This window comes from Rhyacophila brunnea, unplaced genomic scaffold, assembly GCF_057557595.1.
Source record: "Rhyacophila brunnea isolate RB1 unplaced genomic scaffold, BYU_Rbru_1.0 scaffold_13, whole genome shotgun sequence".
NCBI lineage: Eukaryota > Metazoa > Arthropoda > Insecta > Trichoptera > Rhyacophilidae > Rhyacophila > Rhyacophila brunnea.
Window position 1 is genome coordinate 4259747 of NW_028232785.1, and position 17640 is coordinate 4277386.

Genomic DNA, 17640 nt, shown 5'->3' on the forward strand with positions numbered 1-17640 from the left:
GATGCGTGATATCGCATAATGGAAATTGCTTGACGTCTACCTATGCATGTGCGAATGTCACTATGCGCGAATTTACTTTCCAGCTACTGTATTGACTGCGCTGTCCATTAATAATGTCATTGGCTACTCGTGAATACTGTTGTAGAGTACATAGGTACCTTATGGATGTTTGAAGAATGACCAATGTAGTGACTCTCTGTTTCCACACAAAAAATCACAACCCGATTTAATGCAGACACACTTTCGTGAGAGTATGGTGGGTCCACTCGGCTCGAGTGGCTATTACTCATCAGCGTTCGCATAGCATTATTAAAACCACTATGGCGTATACTTACAATTTGACAGCGTTAATCAGTGATGCCAACCGTACTATAATTATAGTACAATACTATAATTTTGTTTCGCGAAAAATGTAAAATACTATAATCTTCGCCAAATAAACCGAAATACTATAATTTTAAAGGATTCAAGACGAAAAATGTTCCTCTACTATATATTTTTCAATATATTATATTTTTATATAATATATATATTATAAATATATTTTTAAAAATGTTAAATAAATAATGTTCTTTTGTTATATTATTTCAAATAACCTGCTGTTATAGATGAGGCAAAAAAAATAAGAAGTTTTTCACCAGAATGTGATATTTTTAATTTTAGTGATTTCAAGTTACCGTATTATGTACAGAAGTATTAGAATAATTAAAAAATAAAATATTGTAAGTACACATTAGTACTTATATTCGACAACAATTTCAGAAATTTTCAGGTTAAGATTGATAACACGTGTAATCTCATAGATTAAATTTTAACAGCACTTCACCAAAATGAGTCATTGTATACGATCTAAGTGCATCAGGTCCTGCACACGAGTAACTACATTGATCACATTAAAATGAATTTTCACTAGAATGCGACATCCTGTGTCTTTTAAGGCTGCTAGAATATATACAAGAGTAATCACACTGATCACATTTTATTGGTTTTTCACCGGAATGAGTCATTTTGTGTTTTTTCATAACATTATATTGGATACATGAGTAACTACACTGGTCACATTTGAATGGCTTTTCACCAGAATGAGTCATTCTATGTTTTTTCATGCTACTAAACGTTATAGATGAATAATTACATTGGTCACATTTAAATGGCTTTTCACCAGAATGAGTCATTTTGTGTTTTTTCATGTAAGCAGATAGTATACACGAGTATTCACATTGATCACATTTAAATGATTTTTCACCAGAATGAGTCATTTTGTGTGTTTTCATGTTATAAGATAGTATACACGAATAATCACATTGCGCACATTTAAGTGGCCTGTTACCAGAATGAGTCATTTTGTGTTTTTTCATATCACCAGATCTTATACAAGAGTAATTACACTGGTCACATTTAAATGGCTTTTCACCAGAATGAATCATTTTGTGTATTTTAGGATCACTAGATTGTAAAGAAGAGTAATTACATTGGTCACATTTAAATGGCTTTTCACCAGAATGAGTCATGTTGTGCATTTTCATCCGACTAGATCTAAAAGATGAGTAATTGCATTGGTCACATTTAAATGGCTTTTCACCAGAATGACTCATTTTGTGTACTTTAAGATCACTAGATTTTATAGAAGCGTAATTACATTGGTCACATTTAAATTGCTTTTTACCGGAATGAGTCATTTTGTGTATTTTCATATGACGAGGTTGGATACAAGAGTAATAACATTGGTTACATTTAAATGGCTTTTCATCGGAATGATTTGTTATATTTAGATTCTTGGCATCGTATCGAATGCTTTTGAAATTTATCATTTTATCCGCTATTGATTTTTTATGACACGCTTTGTGAAGCTTCAATAGAGATAACGATGCAAAAAAATCAAAACAAAAACTGCACACAAAATTTACCTTGTTAAACGATTTTTTTTCTAGCTTTATTTCGGCTACAAATAATTTGGGATCTGTAACGTTAGATTGTGTATGCTTAAGCCCTAATTCTTTTTTAATGTCTTGATAGTCAATCTGTATTTCATCGTATGGCTCTTGTACTTCTAAGAGCCTCTTTGGCAATCCGAGACTTACAGAATATGGCATGGCAGTAGTTGCAGGAATCAACTAAAAGAAAGTGGAGTATTTTGCATTAAACAACATTATATGTATGTATAACAGAAATTAATATTAAAAAAATCACACACCTTAAGCGAGGACGTGCGCCTTGTAAGTCAAAATAGAGTTTTTATGCTATTTTCAAAGCATGATCCTAGACATTCCATAAACGTTGTAGATAATCTATTTATATAATTTTGAAGACTTATATTCCTATATATTTATTTTAAATATTTGATAACTGCATAAAGTATTTTATTACATAAAATAGTATTTATTATAGTATTCGTCAGATATTTATCACACTTGAATGGTCAAATACATGGCTTATAATCAGTACGCAACTTTGCTTCGAGACTGTTAAATATTTTAAATATAATATGTGGTTGTGCATTGCAATTTGATGTGATACCAATATTATGATTATTGCTGAATCAAATCTGCATATGCCAATCAACATATTATACCAATTTGAATTTGAGTGATGATTTGATGAAATTGGATTGAGTACTATTGAAAAGGAAAAAAAATATAGAATTAAACAAAACCCCTAGTTCAATTTTGATTGAATCGAAGTGAAGAAGTAATATAATACTTTGTCAAGAAATCAATGCAAGTTGTAAGTAAAGTAGGTACGGCTATATCATTCGTATTATCATATTTTTATGCGAAACGGGATTTTCTGCATTAGCTGCAATGAAATCCAAATATCGACCCCGTTTAGTAGAAAAAGTGCACTTAGTGCTAAGAAACAAGCAGATCCATCGCATAAAAAACAAATTAATGTAGAGATAAATATACTTAGTAAAATCTTATTTATTTAACAACGTTTTTCTTAACTCGTAATCTTATTTGTCCGGTAAAATCTTGCAATCGATTTTTAACTAACTTCCCGACTAGCTAATGATACCGGGGGAAAGGGAACTCATGTGCATCTAGGTAAGTGTCCTGATCCGGTATCACTTCAGGTTCGAGGTTATGTGTAACATCAGGACAGGATATAATTTTGATAAAACACATTTTTGATTTGACAGTTTTGCGCAGAAAAGCAATTTATTTAAGCTAACACATAGGCAAACATCGATAAATTTACAATATAGGCTACAACAAGGATCTTAGATTACACACATTATTGTCGATATTTTTGTGCACGTGTTTGGTCACACCGGCGGCATTGGCGCCCAAGCACTTTTTTGGACACGTGATTCATTTCAAGGGTAGTTATATGTATCGTTATTGACGTAAAAATGGTAAAAGGGGTCACAGAATTGAAAAGAACTGGGAACAAGCGCGGCCTGCATTTTTGTATTGAGGAAAGCCGCGCGGCCACGTCGACCATAGCGCGTGGCACTATCCACCGTCCTCCCTCGCCTAGGAATTTGCACTGTCTTGCCATTATCTCAATCACAAATCTAAGGGCTGGCTCGGTATGCGAGAGGTGCGGAGCGGGTTACATGAGAGATTTCTAAAGCGATGCGTTCGGAACTATCTCAAGGTTGAATGTTATTTGTTATCTTGGGGCGAGCAGGAGCCCATGGTCTTGGTTTGAAAAGGATACCGAGGTAGCGCCTTCGTTTTGCAAAAATGTTCAAATTTTGTGTTTGTAGTGCAGGGCTTTTTAACTTTTTCAGGGGTATTTTAATATTGATGTTAAATTCCTGATACGGCATTCGAGACCTTTTTATGGAGAAGGGTTGTATTTGGTAATACTAGACATGTGAAACTTTTAGAATATATCAGAACACAATGTCAATGCATTTTTTTTAATTCTTTTAGCCATCTTTAAGTTGAATTGAATTCATTTTCAGTTAATTCTATTTTGTATAAAAAAGTTATTTCGACACCATTATTGGTTGTTAGGGGCAACAAAATTATTTATATATACGTGCGTTACTATGGAAATCAATATGACATGTCAAGTACAAATTTTTTTGATCGTTTAAGCCAGTCAAGTCAAGTTTATATGGTTTAACAGAATTTAAAAACGTTGTATATAATAAGTTCCTTTTATCTTGTAATTATTTATAATTATTTTTTTTTCTTTGTTGCATTTAGTAGTACATTTTTGGCTATTTAAAAAGATATCTGTATTATTTAAAGAAATAAAGGAGGGGAGGCTCCAAGATTAGGTTTTTTTAAAAGGGAGGCGTAGTAACATAAAGTTTGGAAACCACTGATCTACAACGTTTAAGGAATGTCCAGAGTTATGCTTTAAAAATAGCATTAAAACTCCATTGTGACCTACGCTGAGCATGTGGGCAGTTAAATATATATAAGAAAATTATACAGAGAGGGAAGAATTTAGAGAAAGAATGGGTGTGTTGAAAAGTTATATCAGTATGTTTATTTGAAGTAATTACGCATGGATCCTAAATATATAATTATAGACGATTGCTTATATTCCCAACAATACATATATTATTGATGCAGATTTCTAAGGTATGCGTAAGACCTAAATATAACACTTATACGGAATCTGGCTACATGTTTTCACTTGACCTTATGGGGATTTATAATAAAACACCAGTCTCCAATCTATTTTTATAAATTACTAGTAATCGGGGGCCAGTGGCGAAGGGTGCAGGTAGGCTACTAACATCCCACATACAAATAACGCACATTAAATTTTGTCAGTCTCACGTAATTACGACTACAGTTTACAGGTGGTGAAATTATTACATACATTTTAAAGTTTGCGGAAGTTACCATAATATACCTCGTGCGAAAAGGATAAAAAATATCTTGTATTCACATTCTCCGAAGCCGTAGTTCAGCCAATTAATAAAACATTAGACACCTAATAATAACAAAGTGCACGTGACATATTGATACTTATTACATAAACTTTCACGTTTGTGGTAGTAACCACATCATCTACATTTATGTCCTAACATTTCGTGTGAAAAGAAAAAAATATAGGTATCTTATATTCACTTGCCCCGATATGTGACTTCAAAGTTGAAATAAATCCTCTGACATAAACTTTTCCATGCCATCACTACCTACATGCATTGTTAAAGCTTCTTAGAATATTGTGTACCCACCTGATTTACTACTGTGCATTCCGAATAAGAGCAACCAGGTTTTGGATTCTCATGGATGCTTTGGCTTATTATGTCTTCAACATACTCCTCTTTGAAATCAACTACCAGCAAATTAATTTCAGATTGTTTAGCGGCGTCCTGAAAAAATAATAATTTATAATTACATTTAAAAAAAAAAAACAAATCAGTTATTTAATACGGGTGCAACCTAATATCTGTATTGGAAAATCTGATCTGAGAGATTTTTCTAGAACAGACATCATGTGCGGGCCTTTATTTTGCCTGCAGCTACCATATGAAGAAACATGCGTAAAGTGAAAGTACTGCAGGTTGCATGGAAAAGGTATCAACTGAGAGGTAGGTACGTCCAGTGTACATTGGATTCAAATGGCCAGAACCATGGCAGTTAAAAACCATAGCAAATAAAAAATATGTACGTACTGGGACATTCAACATTGGTCAAGACGTTCGTTTTGTTTTTATTAAAAAATATTGGCATTCATTTATTCGCGTTGTAGAATCAAGGCAGTTGGTAAATCAATGGATATACAACAATTAGACTTGAGCAGTTTTACTATTTATACTGACGTACATTATGATCCAATTAGGATCAAACATGGTCGAAAGAAAGAAATAAGCAATCGAAGATTTTGTCTTCATTGGTATTACAGATTATTCATATATTAGAGTGTTGTTGGTTCATTCCATCTCTTAAAGTTTTTACACGATCAGTATTTCTGTCAGTATTTAAAATAAAAGTACCTACCCGATTCACTCGCTCTGAATAAGAACAACCCCGATGCTGATCTTCACAATTGAATGGGGTTTTGACGTCTTCAATAGACTCAGTCTTGATGTCAAGTAGCTCAGTATCTCTTTTCAATGTTATTGATGTCGGGTCTGATACAATATTCTAAAAAACAAAATATTACAGCAAATATTTATACAGTACATTATAATAGTACAGTAAATACAAAAATATTATGACAGTGTTAGCAGCAAAATTAAGTGGGGTTATATAATACGGGTGACGTAGGCCGCTCGGAACATTGTCGCAATTTGCACGCAGTTTTTATTACACAAAATACACACACTGTTAATAACGTCTGACGACACACGTGTTAAGACAAACAATACTACGATGTACAACAATCCGTTATGAAAAACTAACCTCAAAAGAGCATCCGGCCTCGTCGGTGTCCTCTTGCTTTATGTAGGTTAGCAGCTGGCTGTTTGGACCATGATTCACAGGTACCTCAAACCATTGCTTCCCTTCTGCAATAGGTTCGGAGTCTTCTCGTTCGCGTTTAATATCCATTTTATGCATACAAATAATTGGTCTTCAAGTTGATCGTGGCACACAGAACGTGGTAGGCGTTACTTGACGTAAGCCTTTCGCCATAGACAAAAATAGTTAACCGTGTGGCCACTTTCGCAATATTATAAAAATTAAATACAAAACTAAACTTCCTTTGATTCATCTCCACCTGCCGCTTTCCAGATATAATCTTTCTAGTCTACTTATGTCCAAAATAATTGGATTGGATCTAGAATGCTAAATTTTTTGATAATAATTGTCCCATGTCAGTGAAATTCATTCGGATTTAGACATTTTAAAAGAGTTTTTCGCTCGTTGATAGATTTATGTAATTACCAAATGATAATAATTATTCATCTATCCACCTGAGCAACAGAAAGCAATCATATTATGCAATAATTGACTTTTGATCATTTTGGTTAACAATACAGTAAATAGGTACCTGGGAAGGTATTATATGGGTAGGTGAATGATATTTTAAAAAATAATACCTATCCAGAAGGATAATATTATTATCACAACGTCATTATAATGAGTAAATTATTCTTAAACTTAAGGTTAGGAAATATAATATCAAAGCACACCTATCTGTGGTTGGTTGAACTGTCAAACTTTTTCAGTTGTAAAACTTGTTAAATACTTTAATTCGGCATCATTGATATGACCGGAGTGACCACGTTCAATGTTTTTTTTTCTCATTCTTATCCATTTGAGTGTCATTCTTTTGACCCCAATAGGTACTTATATGTCACATAACAAATGTCTGAAATATAAATGTCAACAACATCGCCATGAACCAACTTATTGTTTAATAATTTATGGTACTGACATACACCCCGGTCCCGGAATAATCTCAAAGGCATTTAATCTTCAACCGGCCCTGCCCTTAGACCGATTGAGAACCTTTGCTTAGCTAGCTCAATCTTATTTGGGAGAGGGTGGTCACCTAAAGTTCTTGTCCGACACTATATGAATGCACTGTGACAATATTATTTATCTTTTTATTGCTTAGAATCGTCACCTAGTAGTAGGCTGACGTTTAGGTCATTAATTATCTAATTGACCTTCAAATCAAATTTACTTTCGTAAATATTTACGTAATCACCAACGACAGCTGATCTCCTGTCACTTGTCTTTGAATCAGATGTTTTCCGTAGAATACATCGCGGGTTATTGTGTTAAATAAAAAAAAAATAACTTCTTCGATAATACTGATTTAATTGTTTATTTAAATTAATTTCAGTAAATAGATTTATTATAATATTCAAATGTTTATTAACAATTACACAATTTATTTTAGCTTCAAATAATTACTTAATTATTTTATAAACTTATTTTAGTTACTTAATTTTATTATATACGTATTTATTTTAATACTTATTTAATTACACACGTCACACATATTCATGAGGTCCTCTAGATTGAGGGTTATTGATTTTAGCACTTAAATCCTCGTAAGGGTACTGCAAACCGGTTGTCATACGCGGCTGATGATGAATGATGTCATCGTAAAGTGATGCAATTGTTTACATCAAGCGCGGAATAATCGAGATAATTACAATTTCGTTACCTACACTTTAAGTGCCTCTCGAATTCAATTCGTAGCAAGGGCTTTCTCACAGAAAACTAATAAATGCATTGAATGCACACTATTTACGCGGTTAAATCTCAGCTTTCTTCCCGAGTGAATATTTTCAAGTTATTTTTGGCCGAGGCACCAACACAACCTTCCCCTGCGGATTATACTTTCCCACTCCCAAAATAAAAATTTTAATTTAAGATCCTGGACGCTATCGAAAAAAAATGATAACATTTCTGGCGAATCATAGTCCAGTTAAATGCTGACATTCTTGTTTAATTTTGTACTGATGCCCATTGGTCGAGAATGTCTTCGCATTCGACCAATTGAATGCTATAAAATGTCATGCTACTAAAGATTTTACATTGCCCAAAATAGATCAATTACGTTATTGATTATTTTTATCCTCTCTCGCGCGGATTAAAAATATTACGTATATGTACGTAAAATGATTTTATATAATGCAAAGAAGATTATAGTTATAAATTAGCTTTAGTTTACAACATTTAGCTATTGATATTGCATAAGTTATTTACATGCAATGGTTTATATTTAACCTTAAACTCTAGACTTCTTAATTACTTACATTTTACTTACAAGACCGTTTGGTCTATCTGAAAGAAATCATCCATAGTTCACTCTGAGTGGCTATGAGCCGCTCAGACTGTACTATGGGACTCATTACATAATTGTTATAGCTTTGTTTAGAGGTAGGCCACGTATTTTTAAGTAAAAATCGATATTTAAGGTCGGACCGAAAAGTTGTGACGTCACAAATTTATTGCAATAAATGCCAGCTGAAGACGTGCATTTTTATGGCCTTGTCAGTACCTACGCATAAATTGCTATGATTTATTTTGTACAAAAGTAGGTACTTATCTGATATCATAATAATAATATTATCTATGATGTAGTTGTAGGTAGGTAAAGATTTTTTCATATTTTCGTCAACAGCATTCAGAAATAGAAACTTATCTGCAGAATGGGATGGGAAGTCATTGTCAAAGCAAACTAAACAAAGCCTCGTAACTGGCAAAATCTGACATTCAAATAAAATTTTCAAAAAGTCGTCCTATCGTTGTTCGTAGTTCCATTTTAGGCCATTCTATAGAATACAAGTTTGTACGCCTGTGAAGTTGTCACAGTGACAATACCGACGTTTTGTCTATGGCCGAGAGATGAATAAAGTTCAATTGTCTATTGTCACGTCGCTGTCAATCTACTTACCGAGAAATTTTTTCGTGTATTAAACTTCGTAAAATGGATATAAAACGTGAACTAGATGCTTTTGAAGATGATGCGGAAGTGCAGCAATGGTTCGATGTGCCAATAATCTATCCAAACAATCCGCTTACAAACATTTGTATAAAGCAAGAGAATGCTTTCGATGCCAACAGCACTATTGAGGTTAGGTTTTCCAAACTTATTATTCATTCTAAGTTGAAATGGTTTCTTACAGATGCAAATAAAACAGTTGCGTGAAATATTGGACTTTACTAACTGAAACATGCAATAATACTTATACACGGTTGTGTTGACACTTACGTAATAACGATTGTTTGACCAAATACCTACCTATAGGTTCTACGTCTCTATGGCTGCAGGCTAAGTACTCTCATTCATCGGAAGACAGCTGTTGCACGTTTATTCATAAAAGCTAGACAGTATCAAACCGTGATAATACCTATGTCACATACAGAGACCGTGTGTTTGGGCTCAACGTATAATAATATAGGTGTAAACACGTATTATAAAACACCTTGTCTTGTGTTTCAGAGCCCTGTAACCAGCCTTGCCAATGTTAAAACTGAGACTGACCCTCTTCGAGTTGATTTGAAAGAAGACAGTGATCCGCAACCTGGCTGCTCATATTCAAAATGCGAGCCAATAAATCAGGTGCTGACATACTTATACAATATTGTGTAATATACATACATCGCGCTTGTTAGTGATCATGTCTATTTGACTTCCGTATAGTACATCATATTTTGTAAGAATATGTATTATATAAATTTGTCGTAACGAACAAAACCGTACATAATAATATATCACATGTTAAGATTTCAGCTCCTTCGGTGCTTTGTTTTCGGATACTAGATTTCTGAAAAGTTACGTCTCATAAATGTGTTGCATATTAATCCCAGTGCTGTGCGTTTCTATAGCAATGTATTGTTCTGCACATTTATTATTTAGGAGCAATGTTTCATATCAGGTATTTGGTATTATTGTTTTATCTGTAGAAAGCAGCGAATTACGATATAAAGTTTGGTCTTGTGTTCAATACGAAAGTACCTACCGAAACATTTTATATGATCGTGCAAGTAAAATTATTGAGGAAGTCCCTAGATTTTCACAGCATTACTTAGGTGGTACCTACTTACGTGTGAAACGGAATAAGAAATCTCTTTTAGGCGAGTGTTATGATAGCTAGTTACCAGGGCTTTTTTTAAAAACAAAGGTGCCGGAACTCACTTCTTGCCAAACTTCTTACCTACTAAAGAAAATATATTCAAACATCATTTAAAGCTAATTTTCCTATGCCGTGTAAGGATTATAATAATATATTTTTGTACTAACGAAATGATTATGCGATCACAGAATTTTCTCGTTTGTTGCATTTCTTTCTTGACTAACTTTATGGTAGGTATGCTGAATTTTTATTGATTTTTGTTTAACAAAAGTAATTATTGGTCGAAAACAATCGATTTTTTTGTGACATCTCTATTGAGGTGTAACTTTTTAATAGATGGCAAAAATATTTTGATACACTACAACTATTTTACATACACAAATTTTTGATACACTATATTATATTTTCAAAAGAAGACACTGATATACTTTTATATTTATAAATTCAATGTAAGTATTTTTTAGATCGCTTCAAAATACCCTTCCAATTTAAAATCGGAGACTGATTTCGAGCTCATTGACTCAGAGAATGAGTTTGTTCAAGAGGATGTAAGGCAAAGCAATGATGCTTACCCTCAACCTAGTTGCTCTTATTCCGAATGCAACCCAGGAAATGAGGTATATAACAATCTATTAATTTAAAACAATCTACTAATACTGATATCACTTATCAACTTATATCATATTGTACACCTTTTTCTTTTAAAATTGATCCTCCCAGATGGTCAAAATTCCTACATAATATATTTAGTAAATCCTTTTTCACTCTGGTCAATTTTTTCAAAACGTATTAGCTTTTCTGATCAAAATTCTTTCTTTCTTGTAGAAGTTTAAAGTTAGAAAACTTGTGATGTTTATATTAAATAATAACTAATACTTATCCAGCGAGGGAAAAATGTCAATGAATTTGTCTGTTGTACCTAAATATACAAGAAAAACTCATTTTTCTAAATTTGATATATAAAAAAAAACTTCATTAGATTTAGATCATCGTGTTAGACAATTCGTATAACCATTATTGACGAAATGGTTTTTTGTTACGATTTGCAAAAAAATGCGATATAGGACTTAAATTTACTTAAAGTAATACGTATGCTTTTAATATATTATTGTATAGTATAATATATTACCCATATATTATGTGAATAGTTCAGAACACAGGTAACATAACCGTAAATGATACTTAAATTCTTGGAGCGGTTTCTTTTTAATTATCCTGTGACTCATTGCAATTTCGTTCGTACGCAAACTATTAACTGGCTGTAATATTCAAGATGACGTCTGGTATTAATTTGTGAATAGGTTTCTTACGTAAAAGGGGCCTGCCTTTGGATAGAAAGTATAAACAAGCGATTCCACTAGTTTTGATCACTGTACATGGTGTTTAACACATAATATTTACAATGTATTTAATTAATGATATTTATTTTAAATTTTGTTATAACAATAAAAATAGTTTGCGATTTAAACCTTTAAACCAATGTAACTTGCGTTAATCAGAATATATTTTCAAAGTATGAATTTTTTCAAAGCATACGCCAACATGAAGTGCCGGTTTGTTAACCCGACTGAAAATAGTCTATGGGCTCCAAACAATTTGTTGGTGTATTCGGCCCAACTATTCTATTTTATGATGTAAAATGGTAGTAGACAATGAGTACCTACCATGTTTTCGTTGAGTTACATGATGTCGTAGGATTATTGGGTGCTGGATTGTCGCGTGTTGGTTTAATAGGTGTTGAAGGTCTTATCTTCTTCATCACTATCATCGCTGAGATATGCACTTCGCCTTCTTTTGGGCGGGATAATACCGCTTTCACTATCTGTATCATTATGATAATTAACGGCCCTCCCGATCAAACTATCTTCTTTAGTTTGTTCGCTGAAAGAACTATCATTGCTGGTTCCGATAATGACATTTCCACTATCCGCGTCTCTACGACTATTTCCGATATTTCCTAAATTTTGAATAAGTACGCGTTCGACATCATCAAAATTGATACTATAAAATGTATACAAATCTTCGTCGTCACTTGTATCGAAATGATCACTATCGAAATTTTAATTGACGTTTTCCATGATGATTGTTATTTAATTATTTTCTTAATCACGTTATTTACTGTAGATATTTATAATTATTAATAGGTACCTACTGTTTTGGAACGGCGAGATGAACTTCATTAAATACGAATTTATAATAAATAAACTGGTTTTATTAGAATGTAATATAAGTATAATAGCTTATTTTGTGTTGATTATGTTATGTTATTTTAACCGTTACTAGATGCAGTTATTTACGGTCGAGACAATGCTGAAGTTGAAAGGGTAATGAGATTATATTAAATAATCATATGATGCAGTGCATTCTTAGATATTTAGATTGATAAGAAAAGTGTAAAATATACTTACTTCATACAAAAATAATGGGGTGTTCAGATGACAATGTAAATAATAATGGAACGATTAAGATAAGCAATCAAAAGCGTTCTTATACCCCGTTATATATTGGGTGTTTGATTACCCATTCGATATAAGCTAATTTAATGATACTGATAATATGACACGTCATGTTCAAATTATTGTATGTATTAAGAATATCATATATATGAGAAAAATATTAGTTCTTTAATACAAACAAATATGGTCACTGTAAGTAGGAAAGGCATTACAAATCCGCCCCTTATACGATGGACTATCTCAAAATTATTTGAAAATTGCAAATATTTAATCAGTTGGATAGATAGGTACATCAATTTTTCCAAGAATTTATTCAACCCAACGGTTGATACTAACGTAAATTTGATGATTTATCCTGCGTGTTATAATGTAGTTAAATTTGTCGGCAATAACATTTTATAGAATTTGTTTTCACTTTTGATAAATCGGGGAGTAAATGTATACCTGCTGTGCAGCTGGGCTCCCTACTAAAATTGTTCGGGCCAGAATGTCTGGCCAAGAGAGTACAAAGAGTTGATTTGAAAGATGTTTGATTTTTAAATATTATTCTCTCATATACCTATGTCGTCTGCCTATAATAATGTGATACTTCACCTTCTTTTAGTTGATTCCTGTAACCACTGCAGTGACCTATTTCGGTAGTCTCGAAGTGTCAGAGAGGATCTTAGAGGTGCATGGGCCATACGATGAAATACAGATTGACCATCAAGACGTTAAAAAAGAATTGGGGTTATATGAAACCAATACAAATAAAGTCAGTCGCACTGCTAAACATAAGCATATCCAATCTTACGTCACAGATCAAAAACTATTAGTAGCTGTCATAAAGTTGGAAAAAAAAAATTCAATGACATAAATTTTGCGTGCAGTTTTTGTTTTGATTTTTTCGCATCGTTATCTCTATTGAAGCTTCACAAAGCTTGTCATAAAAAATCAATAGCGCATAAAATGGAAAAGTACAAAAGCAGTCGATCTGATTTCAAGAATGAAAACATAGTAAATCATTCTGATGTAAAGCCATTTAAATGTGACCAATGTAATTACTCATGTATAAGATCTAACCGGATGAAAACACACAAAATGACTCATTCTGGCGAAAAGCCATTGAAATGTGACCAATGTAATTACTCATGTATAAGATCTAGTAATATGAAAATACACAAAATGACTCATTCCGGTGAAAAGCCATTTAAATGTGACCAATGTAAATACTCTTGTTTAACATCTAGTGCGATGAAAATACACAAAATGACTCATTCTGGTGAAAAGCCATATAAATGTGACCGTTGTGATTACTCGTGTATAACATCTAGTAATATGAAAAAAAACAAAATGATTCATTCTGGTGAAAAGCCATTTAAATGTGACTGTTGTGATTACTCGTGTACAACAGCTGGTAATATGAAAATACACAAAATGACTCATTCTGGTGAAAAGCCATTTCAACGTGACCGTTGTGATTTCTCGTGTATAACAGCTGGTAATAAGAAAATACACAAAATGACTCATTCTGGTGAAAAGCCATTTAAATGTGACCAATGTGATTACTCGTGTATAACATCTGGTAATATTAAAATACACAAAATGACTCATTCTGGTGAAAAGCCATTTAAATGTGACCAATGTGATTACTCTTGTATAACACATAATTCGTTGAAATTACACAAAATGACTCATTTTGGTAAATCAAAATGGTGATAATGCCACTGTAACGGCTAAAGGCCTTAGTGTCTAATGAAAAGAATGTAGCGTATAAAATCACAGCCTTGTGATATAAGATTATAAAGCGATAGAAAGAATATTACCACAAATTCCCCATTTCGACGGATTAACTCAGTTCCTGAGTATGGAAAATAGAGCACATGAGACTTTATAGAAATCAAAAATATGATAACGGGTCGTGAGAGCGGATTTTCTACGCTGCCTACCTTCAGTTCAACTTGTGCACAATGGAATGTAACTAGTGATAATTAGGGCGCAATGCCTGATCTATTCTACTGGGAAAAACACAATGGGAATAGTCAGGCAACTTTAAAAAAAATAAAAGAATGTTTATGCTAGGAACCATGTCCAAATCAAAAGGTTTATTAGAACAAAAGTTAAAAAAAACATCGTCGGTGAAATATAAACATAGATGCGAACCAGGAATAACGAACATATAACTAGGCCTATTCTCTACGAGATAGATATCGTGTGGGGTATTTAATAGTAGAGACAGAAGAATTAAACCATATCGTATAATAATGATACTGTTAAAATACCGCCATGACCGTTTTCGATCGGTCCAAACGACGAATGTGAAGATCCTTCCTTCGAAACGTCCTTCTACGGCGATGTCGGTTGTAGAACTCCCTGTTGATCGGCGTTATGACGTTCACGACGCATACGTACCAACGTAAGCGTTTCATATTTCTCAGGCTTGCAACATATCGGTTGCATATATTCTTAACTGCCAGGTGTGGCCAGCGTTAAGTAACGTATTTTTAATTTATGTTGGATAAAGATCGTTACAGTGTCCATTGTAATTACACACATATGACACATTTTGGTGAAAAGCCATTTAACTGTGACCATTGTAATTACTCTTGTAAAAAATCTAGTAATATGAAAAGACACAAAATGACTCATTCTGCTGAAAAGCCATTTAAATGTTCCCAATGTAATTACTCATGTATCACATCTAATTTGATGAAAATACACAAAACGTTTCATTCTGGTAAAAAGCCATATAAATGTGATATTTGTGAATACTCCAGTACGCATTCCAGTTACTTGACATTACACAAAATAAATCTCGGAGAGAGATTAAGAAACGATTAAGAAGACCAGAGGCTGGTGACAAGGACTTACGTGTCGGGCACCAGGCAGGACGGACGTGGAGAAGTGGGCCGGTGGCCATTTCGGTCCGCCCGAATGAGTGATGGCTTTCCGACGTCATCATAACGCCCAGACAAAGGCTTGTCGGCGTCGGAACTTGGTTCTACCTCGCAGACCTGGAATACCGTAAGCTGTATCGTTCCATTCGTCCATTTATTTATTAATCCCTCTCGCGGGATTGTCAGAGTGTCTTGATTTCCGCTAGACAGGGTTTGATCCGCTAGCTTCAATTGTTCATTTTCCTAACCTGTAATTTATCTGTCAAACCTTTCTCGACAATATACCTGATTATCATGAAATTAACATAAGCTTTTATTTCGCTCCTAGACTCCCAACTTCATAGCCTTTTCAGATCTAGGGGCTGGCGCCCACATACCAGCATTTGTTCTGGGTAATATACATTTAGTTTGCCTTTAGAATGGATTGTTCCGGAGGAATGAAATTTGAGAACGGCCGTTGGTACTCAAAAAACCCACGACCGGAAGGTAGTAGTCTCTTATATTGGCTAGCTGGCCTATATATATATATATCTCCTTTATAAACCGTGACACTAAACCTACGTGACAATTGGCGCCAACAGTGTTTTAGTGACAGTTTCTTTTATGTTTCTTTTTTTCGTTTTTATCACTGCTCACTCTAAACAAGTGCCATGCGTGCGTTATTTCATTTCTCCGGATCATTTTCATACATTGTTTGGATTATCTATCATCCCATATATCACTCTGGCAATCTCGGTCGATAGGCGATTTTTTTTTATTTTCGTGTTTTGTGTTGTGCAGTGAAGCCAACCTATTTGATTTTTTTTCGTATCTCGACCTCGCGGCCATTTTGAATACCACCACCTTGTCCTGTGTGCAATGCGGGTTGCATAAGCGCAGGCGCTACTTAATTACGTATAGATTAAAAATTGTTGCAATATCGGCTAGAAAAAAACATCAATAACTCGCCAGACGTCCACAAGTATAGACGCTTTAATTTTTTCTCTTCGCTTGAATTAAAATATTTCATTTAAAATTAACAGTTATTCGTTATTTTGGTCATTATTTTTTTCGCAACAAAGTTTATTTATCTCAATCTAAATTGGAAACGGTTTGGAAATCCTTCATACTTCATTGGACCTTGTCAGGTTCCTAGCAGCAAGAACGTGGATGGGAGGGAGCTCATATTCTACAAACTAAAGGTATTTCCAACTGAATAACCACCATCTTATTGCTGCTATTTTATAAATTTTTACCATCGCTTGGCTTCCTGTACCCTTAACTTGTTGAGATATCGCTAATCTGGTTTTCCGCCCATGTTTCAGAATACAATCGGGAATCGTCATGCTGCTGTGGAATAATATGTGAAACAATCTGTGAAATAATCGTTATACTGCTGTGACAAAGCTGCTGTGACAAAATTCGTCATGCTGCTGTGAACAAATAAGCCAGGAATCACAAAAGGAAGTTCGGCAGGATAAAATTGACAAAAACACGGAATTACAACACACTTCTGAAACATAAGGAAAACCAGCTCTGCAATCCCTTGGGATAACCACATGGAGACGCAGATTCCCTGGAGAATACTAAAGATATCTACTTTTTACTAAACATGTGATATTTTTTTTGTAAAAATTTAATTTGCCACGGAAATTATTGTCGTCATTTAGTAACGAGAGTAACATATATTTTTCTAGTTTATCAAATCATACTCAATTCATTCAAAATTAATTAATCAATTTAAATTCATTCCTTTTCTTTCGGACGTTAATTATTGCAAATCAAGCTTAGTTAATTCAATATCTTTGGTTAGAATTTTTTTACCCAGGGTGACAATACACTAGGAGTCACATGTGGCGGGGATTGTAAAAAA

The 17640-nt window shown here is 33.6% G+C and overlaps 1 protein-coding gene and 1 long non-coding RNA gene across 2 annotated transcripts; one reads left to right on the forward strand and one right to left on the reverse strand.

Annotated features, from left to right (window-relative positions):
* Positions 1-635: 635 nt before the first annotated feature.
* On the reverse strand, positions 636-6555 carry LOC147076198 (uncharacterized). Its single transcript, XR_015069880.1, has 4 exons — positions 6321-6555; positions 5916-6062; positions 5150-5287; positions 636-2114 (listed from the first exon to the last, which is right to left on the reverse strand). It is a non-coding gene; the product is annotated as an uncharacterized LOC147076198 (long non-coding RNA).
* Positions 6556-9247: 2692 nt separating this feature from the next.
* Positions 9248-15003, forward strand: LOC147076199 (uncharacterized). The gene is made up of 4 exons (XM_085941209.1): positions 9248-9453; positions 9823-9942; positions 10921-11073; positions 13517-15003. Exons 1-4 carry the CDS (start codon positions 9307-9309, stop codon positions 13766-13768), a joined length of 672 nt encoding a protein of 223 aa, XP_085797335.1. The 5' UTR covers positions 9248-9306; the 3' UTR covers positions 13769-15003.
* The last annotated feature ends 2637 nt before the right edge of the window (positions 15004-17640 follow it).

Excerpts from the sequence above, each read along its gene's own strand:
- LOC147076199 (XM_085941209.1), top strand. The coding sequence starts at position 9,307 with ATGGATATAAAACGTGAACTAGATGCTTTTGAAGATGATGCGGAAGTG. Across the intron at positions 9,943-10,920 it reads AATGCGAGCCAATAAATCAG|ATCGCTTCAAAATACCCTTC; the intron begins GTGCTGACATAC and ends AGTATTTTTTAG. Across the intron at positions 11,074-13,516 it reads AATGCAACCCAGGAAATGAG|TTGATTCCTGTAACCACTGC; the intron begins GTATATAACAAT and ends ACCTTCTTTTAG.